The sequence below is a fragment of the Rhinatrema bivittatum genome, chromosome 11, assembly GCF_901001135.1.
Source record: "Rhinatrema bivittatum chromosome 11, aRhiBiv1.1, whole genome shotgun sequence".
Lineage (NCBI taxonomy): Eukaryota > Metazoa > Chordata > Amphibia > Gymnophiona > Rhinatrematidae > Rhinatrema > Rhinatrema bivittatum.
Genome location: NC_042625.1, coordinates 28,435,183 through 28,447,836, shown reverse-complemented (window position 1 = coordinate 28,447,836; position 12,654 = coordinate 28,435,183). Strand labels below are relative to the sequence as shown.

Genomic DNA, 12,654 nt, shown 5'->3' with positions numbered 1-12,654 from the left:
AGATGGAGAGCTAAAAGAGAGAGGCATGATGGCATGCTGGGGGAAATGGAGGACTGGGAGAAGATGCAAGAGTGAAGGAGGGATCAGAGCGGGAATATGATAGGGAGGGCTTCCACTCTCAGCCAGCACAGCAAACACTTGTATGTGGGCTCTGAAGGGAGCCATCGTTTGCCTCTTGGCAAGGACCATTCTAAGTCTACTAACGCATGGTGTGGAACGTGACATGGAAAAATCCTGTAAGCTGTAACCGGTAGCTCCTGGTGCATAAAAGGACTATCGGCACCAGAAAGCCAGTAAGGAGCAGCAGTGTAGACTGATGAGCAGTAAAAAGATTATTTAAAAGAGGGAATAATGTCATACTGCCCTCAGGTGGACACAGGATAAAAGTAACAAACATTCCTCCTTGCTTAGCTTCTGGGCTCCCTTCATGCTACCCAGCCTTTCTGTTGTAAGAACAAGGCAGTCACGTTTCCCCAGCCCCAGGTGTTTCGACTGTCAAATGTGTAAGGCAGTAAGGTAGCTGGGAACAGAGCCATGACTCTTTACTGAGCTCCCACTCTGGAAAATGTCAGTTTGGAAAGCATTTTCTCCAAATGTTTGAAAGTTAAAGGTTTAGATCTCCTTTAAATGGCTGAATTTACACAATATTGTGTGGCTATGTCCTATGTCCGACAGCACAGAAAACATGATCTTGGGACAGCTGGATGAGGCTGGGCATTCTGTGACACTTGCAGTCCATTGCTTCTCTCTCAACGTACCAATTTGCTTTTATTGTATTCCCTATAGCAATCAGATGGCACAACTTAAGCATCTGTTAAAATGGAAACTCAGCAGCATTTGGATCTGACTAAACAAGACTCATATGCCTTCAGTTCTGTTCTGTCAGGAACATTTGAGTTTTGTAAAAATGCAGGCTTTTTTTTTCCTGTGGTTGCTATGATCTCCTTTTAGATTTTAGTCTGTTCATACTGGCCAAATTCTTACACAGTCCCCAGGAGGTGCAGACAAGGGCTCTGCCACTAATCCTCTTGTATATTCACTCTGTTGAGACCTGGTGGATGTATCAGTTTTAGAGGGGGAAATGATAATGATGTTTGGTGCAACAGCAAGTCAGGTAGTCAGAGGCAACATGAAAACTCTTGAGTAGAAACGTCTGTGGCCTGCAACCACTGCTACATTTATTTATTTTATTTAAAAACTTTTCTATACCGTCGTTAAGTTAGATAACCATCACAACGGTTTACAGCAAGGCACGCTAATGAAAATGTGAGTGGTATAGATTACAAATTAATCATGTGCCATCATAGTGCAGTAACAATTCATTTAAAAAAAACAAAACTATGTGTGTAAATTAGGCTTGTCTGTTGGGATCATATTAGGCGGTTTGAATTTAACATTAATGTGTATTTGTAGCTTACAAGTAACTACTTTTAGTTTGGTGTGTCCTTATCAGTCAACTGTTTTTTTCCTTCTCTTTATCTTTATAAAAAGCTTGTTAAAAAGCCAGGTTTTCAGATTGGTTTTGAATATTTTGAAATTACTCTGCAGCCTTAGTTCGAGTGGCATGGTGTTCCATAGCACAGGGCCTGCCAGTGAAAGTGCTCTCTCCCTAACTTGCGTGAGGCGTGCTGTTTTGACAGAGGGGACAGTTAGTAGAGCCTTATTAGCAGATCTTAGGTTTCTTTGCGGGACATGTACGCGCAGTGCAGTGTTGAGCCATTCAACTTTTTCATTGTGTATTATGCATAATGCCTTATATTGAATCCTTTGTTCAATTGGGAGCCAGTGTAAATCAGCGAGCGTTCCTGTAATGTGTTCATTCTTTTTTTTACCAGTCAAAATTCTAGCAGCCGAGTTTTGTAATATTTGTAGTGGCCGGATTGTAGATTGTGGTAGTCCTAAAAGTAGTGAGTTGCAGTAGTCATTTCAACAAATATAAAAAAAAAAAAAAAGAAAAGTTTTCCTGATCTCAGATTCAGAGAGTCTAATCCAGTGTTTCCCAACCTTTTTCAGACCAAGGTACATTTGCATAAACAAAAAATATTCATGGCACACCAGACTCCTGCCCCCAACTCCTCCTCCTTCCCCCTCTGCACAACACACAGCTCATTGGCCCCAGCATATTGTTAATGTGCTCTTGGCCTCCTCCAATTGCCATCAGCAGCAGGGCTGGTGCAAGGGTCTGTAGCACCTTAGGCAGATCTATGTAACACCAACCCCCCAAGTTGAAAGTGCCCCTCTTACAGTGATATAGTCATATTTTCCCTCTTTCTTTCCCACTTAGCAGCCCAGAAACTCTTTCCATGAGTCTGCTTCCTGCCGTGTACATGCACCCATATGGTCCTCGGCGGCAGTGCGCATGTGCACCTATGTCTGCAGGAGTGGGTTTTGTGCCTCACTCCCAGACATTGATTTTTTTTAAAAGATGAGTTGCAGGATGGGTTTTGCAGCCGTGGCACACGGGGAAACACTGGTCTAATCTAATAATAATCCGGAACACAGGAGCCTGTCTTAATCTTTATTATACTGCCCTCTGGTGGCCATAAAAGTTACAAACATGCATACATGAATAGGTATTCTGAGCTCTGCTCATAATACTCAGCCTTGCTGTTATAGCTGCAAGGGAGTTACGTTTTCCCCATCCCGGCAGATGTGCGAGGCAGTACAGTAGCTGGGAACACCGCAATTACTTTTTATCAGGCACATACTCTGCCTGAGACGGACTTGCTATCTTCAGCTTCCCCACATCACACACTGCCCTAATAGCAGAGACTGAGCTGTCCTTGGACCCACGTTGCAGAAGGCTTTCTAAACAGATGGCAAAAGAGGCTGTTCTCAGCAGTGGCTTCACACAAACTGCAAGTTTGCTTTGAGTACTAAAATGGTAAAGTATCTTCGTAATATTAGCGCTGAGTTTTCTCTTATATTTCAACAACAGACGAGGTACAAAACCTAGACTATATGCCCTCTGGGGATAGGGAAATACCTACAGTACCTGAATGGAATGTGCTTTGAAGAGCTGAAAAAGCAGAATAAAATTCAATAAATAAGAGCTTTGGCCACAAGATCATTGCAAAATAGGGCAAAAATAAGACAACTAAGTTTAAATCTATATTTTTCCATATTTGATTTAGGAATTGCTGTCCTTTTCTATTACATTCGGGCAGATACAGAAAAAAGTGCGGGAGAGCCAGCGAGCACCCGCTCTCTCAACGCGCGCACAGGCCACTCTCCTGTGCGTGCGATTTAATATCGGCCCACATGCAAATGAAGGCCCGTGGTAAAAAGAGGCGCTAGGGACACTAGCGCCTCCTTTTTGATAGGAGTGGCGGCTGTCGGCGGGTTTGACAGCCGATGCTCAATTTGTCCGGCGTCGGTTCTCAAACCCGCTGACAGCCATAGGTTTGGAAAATGGATGCCGGCAAAATTGAGCATCCGTCTTCTGACCCGCAGGCCGATTTTTTATTTTATTTTATTTTTTTACTCACTATGATATTAAGTCAGAGGGGGTACAGAAAAGTAGATTTTTCTGCTTCTCTGTACACTTCCCCGGTGCCGGCCGGGGAAGTGCACATTTTACTTTCTGAATTGTGCGGGAATAACAAATAGGCCCATCAACATGCATTTGCATGTTGTGGGCGCTATTAGTTTCGGGGGGGGGGGGGTGTTTGACCGCACATTTTCAACGCGCTATTACCCCTTACTGTATAAGGGGTAAAAACAGCACGTCAAAAACGCACGGCCAAACACGGGCTGACAGTGCACTCCACCGGAGCACACTGTACTGTTTCGGCCTGATTGTCAGTAACATAACAGTAGTTTTTAGCTTGGTTTCCACTGGATGAGAAGTTGGCTTAGATCACCAGATCTGAGGAATTCTACACAGCACTGAATTTAGCATCTGCCTTGCAGAATTCAGCGCCTGGACCAGAAGCCAGCATTAGTGTTTGCCACATGACCAGAAAGAAATAGCAGAGTCACTGGTGGCCTGCGAGTCCCAGCCTACGCAGGCCCTAAGAGAAGAGACTGCAGCAGGGGGGATCCTCCCCCATGGCCAAGGGAGCAGGAGGTGTGAGGAATGGGGGAGCGTAGAAGAAAGAAAGCTGGAAAGTGGGGGTTTCAGCTGAGAGCCTAGCTGGGCAGAGAAAGCCGAGGAGGTATCAAGCCTGGAGGGGCAAAGCTGGTGGTCTTGCTTTAAAGTAGGAAGAACTGGGAGGATTTGAGCCTGGGGCAACAAAGAATGCTGGCTGGGGATGAAGAGCAGCAAGAGAGTAGGGGTCTTGCTGGGAAGTAGCAAATGCTATGGGGGGGGGTCTTGTGGAAGGGGGGGGGGACAGAGTTTAAGCCTAGTGGGGCAGTCAGAGCACGCTAGAGAGCAAGCAGAGTGAAAAAGCTGAGAGGTTTGCTGGGGAGGAATAAAGCTGGAAGGCTGAACAAGGGGGAAGAGGGAGAGAGCAAACCTGGGAGGGAAAAAGCTGTGGGTCAAGCCCAAGAGAAGGCAAGAGTATTTGGGAGAGAGGGGCTAGGCCTTATAATGGGGAAATTGTTAAAAAAATTCTGGGTCAAGTAATAATTTATATTAATGCAATAAAGAAAAAGGTTATTAATTTCCTTTTCTTTAGTGAAGACAGGTTAATCCACTGCCCTGCCCTTGGCTGCTGGGCTGTGGTCCTATTGTCCTCTTGAGTGGCTGAGTTTCCGGGGATGACTGGTAAGTGTCAGTTTTTTCAGTCCCTACAGTAGAGATGTAACACGCTTGGCAGTAGTCCCTGGTATCTGACTGCTTGAAGGCTTGTCTGTTGATAGTTATAATCAAATATTGTTAGTCTGTGCACAGTTGGCTTTTGCAGAGAATACTGGCGGGCTGTTGTCAGTGCATGGGGTATATATACTGTGATGTCAGCTTTGCTCCGTCTCCATCTGCTGGTAGAGGTGCATAATCCACTGATATGGATTAATCTGTCTTAACTAAAGAAAAGGAAATTATCAGGTACATAGTAATTTTTCATTATCAGGTAAGTAGTAATTTCTCATTTCTTAGCATTCAGACAGGCTAATCCACACCAGCAGGATGTACCAAAGCTACTCCTGAATAGGGCAGAAGGCTGCCCTCGGTCCAACCCATTTCACACTCAAGGCAACGTCTTCTTCAATCTGCACATCCAGGCAGCAATACCTTGAAAGGTATATAATGGGGGATCATGTCACAGCTCGGCAAAAGTCGACAGGAGACCATCGAAGCTCCACTCATGACACTGCTCGAGCCCTAACCCGCCTAGGTAACGGCTACTCGGTATTCAAATATGCAATTGTGATAGCTACTTTAATCCAGCGGGCTGTAGTAGCCCGTGATGCCAACTCACCCTGTTTACTGTCACCATGGAGAACAAACAGGCGGTTAGTGTTCTTGAGAGGTTTAGGAACCTCCATCTACCTCATCAGAAGTTTCTTGTCATCCAAGGTCCGCAACACAGGAAGTTTGTTTCTCTCTCTCTCTCTCTCCCTGTCCAACATTGACAGAGAAATTGAATGATCCAAGCCAAAGGCCGAGACCACTTTTGGCAAAAAAGACAGAATAGACTGAAGCTGGACCGCTCCTGGAGACACCCACAGGAACCGTCCCCGGCCAAAGAGCCTACAGCACAACACACGCACAGAACAAATTGCCATGGTAACACTGTCCTCAAACTCAGTAACCTCACTGAGAGGCGACATAGTGGCCACAAAGTGAAACGTGCCCAAAGGTTATGGAACCTTAATCTGGTTCTAGAAGAGCAATCAGCAACCGTAATGGAGAATGAAGATGCTTTGCCTCCTTCAAAAACCGGACCACATCCGAATGGGCTGACAAGGGTCTACCATTCATCTGACCCTGGCACTAGGCAAGATCTTCCACCCGCACCTTCAAGCAGTTAAGGTCCAAGCCCTTAAGGAACCCATCCTATAAGAACTGCAAAATGAGCAGGGTCAGACCCTTGGTCTGACCCAGCATGGCAATTTCTTATGTTCTTATTCATCAAACGAGGAAGCACACCTTGTTCCTCACACCAAGCCTCAAACACACTCCAAACTCTAATGTAAGCTAAAAAAGTGGAAAACTTCCACACTTGAAGCAAGGTGGAAAACACAGCAGTGGAAAATCTGTGCTTCAGCAACCAAGTCCTTTCAAGGGCCATGCTATAAGACAAAATCATGCCGGATCTTTGTGTAGAACAGGTCCTTGTCATAGCAGGTCCCTGTGGATCATAAACTGGAAGGAGAGTTACCCAGGAACCTCCACAATTGTGTATACCACAGCCTCCCGGGCCAACCTGGAGCCACCAGAAGTACTAATCCCATGTGTCTTTTGATCTTTCAAATCACTCTGCCCAACATGGTCCATGAGGAAAAGCTGAAGAAGCTTGCCTTCCAGCCACTCCTGCCTTCACACTGAGCAATATCACTAGAAGACTAAAAACAGTAGACCCCAGCAGGCCACTATGAGCTGGCACACCTCATGTGACATCTATCTCGCCATCCAGACTCTACCAGCTGAGAAAATCAGCTTTTACATTGCCCTTTCCAGGCATGTACAAGGTGGAAATCTCCTGCAGATACGCCTCCGCCCAGTCGGTGAGCTGGGCTATGTCCTGCAACACTTGCTGGCCTTTAATGCTTTCTGGGCAATTGACATAAACCACTGTCTTATAGTCTGACATTACTCTATCCACCTGACCCTGCAAGTGGTCCATGAACCACAAGAATGTCAACCGAACAGCACGCACTTCCAGATATGCGATGCCTCGGCGAGTCCTCTGCATTGCAAAGCCCCTGCGCTATTAACTCCTGACAGTGAACCCCTTAACCCCAGAGGCTCACATCAGTCAGGCTGGGGTCTGTAGGGAACGCCCTAGCTTACATCATCTGCAGTTGGATGCTGACCTACACCGTTAACTGAACTGTATCAAGTAGTCGAGACTTTGTGCAAACAGTATGCACTAAAGGGTGGCTGCCATCAAAACTAGCAGCTATAGTTAAGACCACACCATCGGGAGGAATACCTCTGTCAGTAGCCACACCTGCACTAGCAGTTTCTGAATATAGCCTTCCAGCAGGAATATTTTTCCTTGCTTCATGTCAAAACAAACAACGAGATAATTCAACCTCTGTAGATTGCTCTTGGCCAGGAGATCACCTTACGTGAGGCCTGAAGACTCTCTGCCAGGCTCTTGGCCCAAATTAATCAAGCTAGGTACAGAAGAAGGAGAATGCCATCCTCTCTCAACCCTGCCGCTATCACCACCCTGACCTTGGCAAAGGTTCTGGGTGCAGTGACTAGACCAAAAGGTAGCCCACAAAACTGATAATGCTACCCCCCAAAATGGCAAACTGCAGAAAACCGCTGATGCCTAGCTGATTGGTCATATGTAGATGCGCCTCTGACAGATCCAGAAATGTAGAAATTCCCGACTGTATTGCCAGTCACTGAGCTTAAGGTTTCCATACGGAATCGAGTCACTCGCCAATGACAATTGACTCCCTTTTTGGTCCAGGATGAGGCAAGAGGAACCTTTCTTCTTAGGAATAATGGCCTGTATCCTCTTGTGACTTGGACACTGGAATCACGGTCCATCAGTTCAGGAGCCTTGACAACAAACTCCTCTGCCTGCCTCTTCTATAACAGAACGCTCTGTAAGGATCGCTTTTGTCATCCGTGCATTCTGGTTCCTCATCAGATTGACCCGCAGCAGCCTGAGGAGTACGCAGATACCTACCCACAGCACACGACTTGCAGGATTCTGGAGCCTGCAATCCTCAATTTTTTTTTTTTAGGTTGATCGGCTCCGCCGAACGAACCTGTAGAAAGGACTGCCACCCTTGAAATAATTCCACTCAAGGAAGGGAGGAAGGATCCATAGCAAAACCAGGGGGTGGACTGGCACCTACTGAGTTGCCCTCCCCTGCTGAAATCCAGTTAGGGGGGCCCTCAAAATCAAGCAAAAACTGACAGATCCTCTTCTGGACCCCTTCCTGCATCCTGCTGGGAAGGGCCGGGTTCAGCAAAAACCAGCAGGAGACAACTCTCCCTAAGCCTCTGAACAGCATCGACAAGATTATAGGTTAAAAAACTGCCTGAAGGGCTGATCCGGCAAAAACGCCTCCTCACCAAACACATTCAGTGGTGGTCACTGAATGTGTTTGAGGAGGTGTTTTTGCCCGAACAGGAATTGAATGAGTGACGAAATGGAAGAAGTTTATGATCCAAAATGTGAATAACCTTTGTTACAAGAACATTGACTCCTGAAGAAGGATTTATTTCGAAACTTGCGCAAGTCGGGTTTGATGATGAAGTACTGACATTATCACCTCATCTTAATCCAGCTAAGTTTCTGTTCTGGGCGGTCTGTGTATAGAAATCGAAAAGCCCTTCGGGCAGTTTTTTTAACATTCAAAAAAACATTTTGTCACGATACAAGTGCACTTTAACCACGCAATAATTTCACAGTGTTTCAAGCAATTGATTTAAAAAAAAAAAAGAAAAGTGGTGGAAGGACGGTTGGTCGATGATTAAAAATAAAAACTGGACAACCTGGATGGTTCCTGCCAAAAAATATATGAAACCTCCCCTTTCCACAATTTTTAAGAAGTAATTGCCCTGTGAAATGTATAAACTGTTTTCACGAGGTTCTTTTTACTGATTGAACATTTTTGAATCTCGATGATCCTTTCATTGATATAATTGCATATATGGCAGCAATACCTATATATAACAGCAGTGTAAATCGCAAGGTGCTTAGGTTTCTTTACTACCGGCACCATAGATGAAAACATCCACTAGCAGCACGCTTATAGCAAGCGACTGACAATTGTACATCTAGATAAGGCGAACCTGTACTGTACATCCAAGCACAGAATGTTCAAGCATGGATCACCCAAGCCTAGGATGCCCAAGTATGGGACATTTACATGTATAAATGCGTACTACAGATGCTCAAAACTTGTACGCCCAACCACACGGCCCAGACGGACGCCCAACCTGGATGCACAGGTGCGAACTGACAGGCACTATTTTGCAGCAGACCTGCACAGAAAAAAAAAGCGCATGAACACCACCCATGGTCTACCACATGTCAACTCAAAGCCTAAAAGCAGGGTCTAGCCCAAAAGGCCACTCAACCTGCCAACACTGCCAAAAGTCCCCATCTCCTCACAGAGGTGGAGGCAAACGTTGGATTGGCCTGCAGAGGCTCAGAAACCAGAATAGAAGAGAGGATGAGAGGAATCCCTAACATTATCTCTCATTTCTTTTTTTTTTTTTTTTTTTTTTTTTTTTAAATCCTTACCTGAACTCAGCCTGTCCCAGCCAAGTACAGAGTCGGTCTTCGGCTGTGGGAGGAGAGGGCTAATGCCTTCACCGCCACGATCAGCTTCCTGCATCTGCTAGCCTTTCAGCTGTTCTCTCCTGATCTCTAAATCCATGCCAGAAAACCAGCTACCAGACCAAGGCACTTGACTATGGGAGGCATCATGAGATATCACCTCAGGAGAACTTAACTGAGGTAGGGACTATAAGGTAACACCTCAAGAGAAGCGGCACACGAACAATCTCCTTCCTTTTTTTTTTTTTTTTAAACTAGCAATCCCCTGTTGGGAAATGCACGTCCACTATCTGCTGGAGACTGAGAATACTGGCAGGCTGTCAGTGCAGGGGTATATAATACTATGACATCAGCTTATCTCCATCTGCTGGTAGAGGTGCATAACACACCAGTGTGGATTAACCTCTCTGCATGCCAAGACAGTAATTACTGTATATTTAGTCTTTAGAATTTTTCACTAGTGTACAGTGCCCCCAGCAGTAAAAATTTCATAGCATCCAAGAGGATCCTGCTGAGGTGGCTTTTTTCTAGATCCACTGTATATTTTATTTATTTATTTTTGGTTTTTATATACCGATCTTCCTACATTAGATGCAAATCAAACCGGTTTACATAGAACAAGAAGAAACTTGCTAAAAAGGCATTACATAAAACAATGAACAATTATGCAACATTAAATAACATTGTCAAGAGAGTCAACTAATTATACAAAATTGAATTAAATGGTAATCAAAGTGAACATTTGATGTCCTTGTGTTGAACTTAGATAGGTTGAGAGTAACTGAAGGATTCTTCCAGGGAACTAAAATCACCAAAATACAATGCAGCTATGCTGTCTTCTTCTGTTTCTTCTTTTCATTTTCTTCCTTTTCTTTCTCAATTTCTGCAACATACTTCTCAATTTCTTCCACGTTTAAGATCTTAAGTGGCTGATCTCTTCTCATGACCGCTAGTTCTATGTTCTTGCCCCCTGACTGTACAACTTCAAGAAGACCCTTGATAACGAGTTTAATACAGAGATCATCCGTTTCGATAGCTTCGTCAGTGTAATTTTTCTCCAGGAATTCTCGCACAGATTTGGCTCCTCTGCCAATGGCATTAGCCTTCCACGCGTGGTACGTGCCAGAGGGGTCCGTCTGGTAGAGCCTGGGAGTCCCATCAAAGTCAAACCCTACAATCAAGGCAGATATCCCAAAGGGTCTGCGCCCATTACTCTGGGTATAGCGCTGCTTAAGGCTGGCAATGTAACGTGTGATATATTCCACTGTGACAGGATCTTCCACGGTCAGCCTGTGACTCTGGCATTCTACACGGGCTCTGTTTATAACTATCCTGGCATCAGCTGTGAGGCCTGCAAAAGCCATGCAGACATTTTCATCAAGGGCACAGATCTTCCGTACTGTTCTCTCATCCTGGAGTTTAGCTACAGATTTCTTCTCAACTCCAAGGACAACTATTTCTTTTCCTCGTACGCCAACCGCGGTGGAGCCTTTCTTCACGGCCTCCTGTGCGTACTCCACCTGGAAGAGGTGCCCGTCCGGGGAGAAGACGGTGATGGCGCGGTCGTAGCTCATGTCCGGGCGGCAGGAGGAAGCGGCGACGGCGATGCTACACCGGCGAAAGGCCGGAGCAAAAGCGAAAGCTTTTTGTATACAAGTATTAGTTCAAACTTCTTGTTATATCATGCATATACTCTGGCACAGCAAATTCTGCAGTTGCAGTGTGCCTTCAGGGTGCCATCTTGGTCTGTTTTAATTTCAAAATATGTCCCTTTGATGCTAAGTCCCAGCCTTAGGGGAACGTTGAAGCAGGAATAAGATATACTGACTTTTTCCAGGGCACAGCATTATTTGTTGTACAAGATACAAGTGAGCAATGGGTAAGGAGGGACCAGTTATTTACTCTTTCAAACAATGCTAGGTCTATGGCCGCACACAATGAAATTAGCAAAAAGATTTAAAACCAGTTGTAGGAAGTATTTTCTCATTCAGCATACAAACAAGCTATGGAATGTTTGCAGAGAATGTGGTCAAAGCAACTATCAAGAGAGGACTGGACCAGTTCCTGAAGGAAAAGACTATAAATAGTTCTTAGCCAGGTAGAGGTCGGAAAGCCAGCACTTATCCCTTTTAAAAATGAGTTCAACTATTGTGAATCAGACAGGTACTTGTAACCCAGTTTGGCCATTGTCTGAGACAGAATGTTGGACTGGATGGACCTTGCTCTGACCCAGCACAGCACTTCTTACATTCTCATTCAAAGTGGATATTATGTTTTGGCTGTACTGACTGGGATTACACAAGCAAAAGTCTAAAATGATTAAAGTTCCTGTCCTCTGTGCTAAGAAACTCAATCCAGCAGACATGTCTATAACCTCAAGTGCTTTGCCCTTGAGATAGAAGTAAACAGTTATAAATAAGCATACGATGAAAAGAAAATCTTGTATTGAATGGAGATGAAAGATTTCAGGGTAGAGTTACACGATGACAAACACAGATATCCACTATTTCTTTTCATCCGAAAGTAAAAATGTGCTCAAAGGCACCTGCTATAGTTGTGCTTGACTTTAAACAGAGAAATAAAGAAGGCAGCAGGATGTTTCTCTCCTCCTCTGGAGCCCACTCCTCCCGATAGCCACCGAATTCTAACATAGCTGTCCTTTAGAATCCAGTTCAACAAGCTTTTATGTTCATTATAAGGCTATGCTTTTACATGGCACAGGGATATAAGGAGTATTTATGGTTATGTCTGCTAGTGCAATAAAAAACATTAAATTGATTGCCTATGAAGCACATACTCAAACCTGCTGTGGTGTGTATCTCCTGTGGAGAAAAACAACGAGTAAAAGCTGAATCAGCTAATCTGATTAACTACTTCTGCCTTTCCGGTGCACATCCCCTCCTCATAAAGGACAGACATCAGGCCTAAGCCTGTACAGGTCCTAGAGTAAAAGGAATGGGAGTGGCACAGCAGGCTGAAACCATGGAAGCCAGGGTTCAAATCTCACTGATGCTCCTTGTGACCATGGGCAAGTCATTTCACCTCCCTTGCTCAAGGGGAGACTAATCAAGCCATGATATTTTACCATAGGTGGGATGGAATATCACAGGAGGGAGTTCCTGCAAGAACTGGCCGTTCCCTTCTAAAAAGGACCAGTATCAGTCCTCATCCAGCATCCCCCCCCAACATTCATAATCTCTCCCACCCCGAGATGTCTTATTAGAGCACTGCCCACTCCCATGCCTCCTGAAGAGGTAACACTGTCGCAAAAATAAATAAATTTAAAAAAAGTGTA

The 12,654-nt window shown here is 44.9% G+C and overlaps 1 protein-coding gene across 1 annotated transcript; it reads right to left on the bottom strand.

Annotated features, from left to right (window-relative positions):
- Positions 1-10,131: 10,131 nt before the first annotated feature.
- On the bottom strand, positions 10,132-11,005 carry LOC115073508 (proteasome subunit alpha type-7). Its single transcript, XM_029571978.1, has one exon. It carries the CDS (start codon positions 10,931-10,933, stop codon positions 10,187-10,189), a length of 747 nt encoding a protein of 248 aa, XP_029427838.1. The 5' UTR covers positions 10,934-11,005; the 3' UTR covers positions 10,132-10,186.
- Positions 11,006-12,654: the final 1,649 nt, after the last annotated feature.

Coding starts and splice junctions, on each gene's coding strand:
- LOC115073508 (XM_029571978.1), bottom strand. CDS start 10,933: ATGAGCTACGACCGCGCCATCACCGTCTTCTCCCCGGACGGGCACCTC.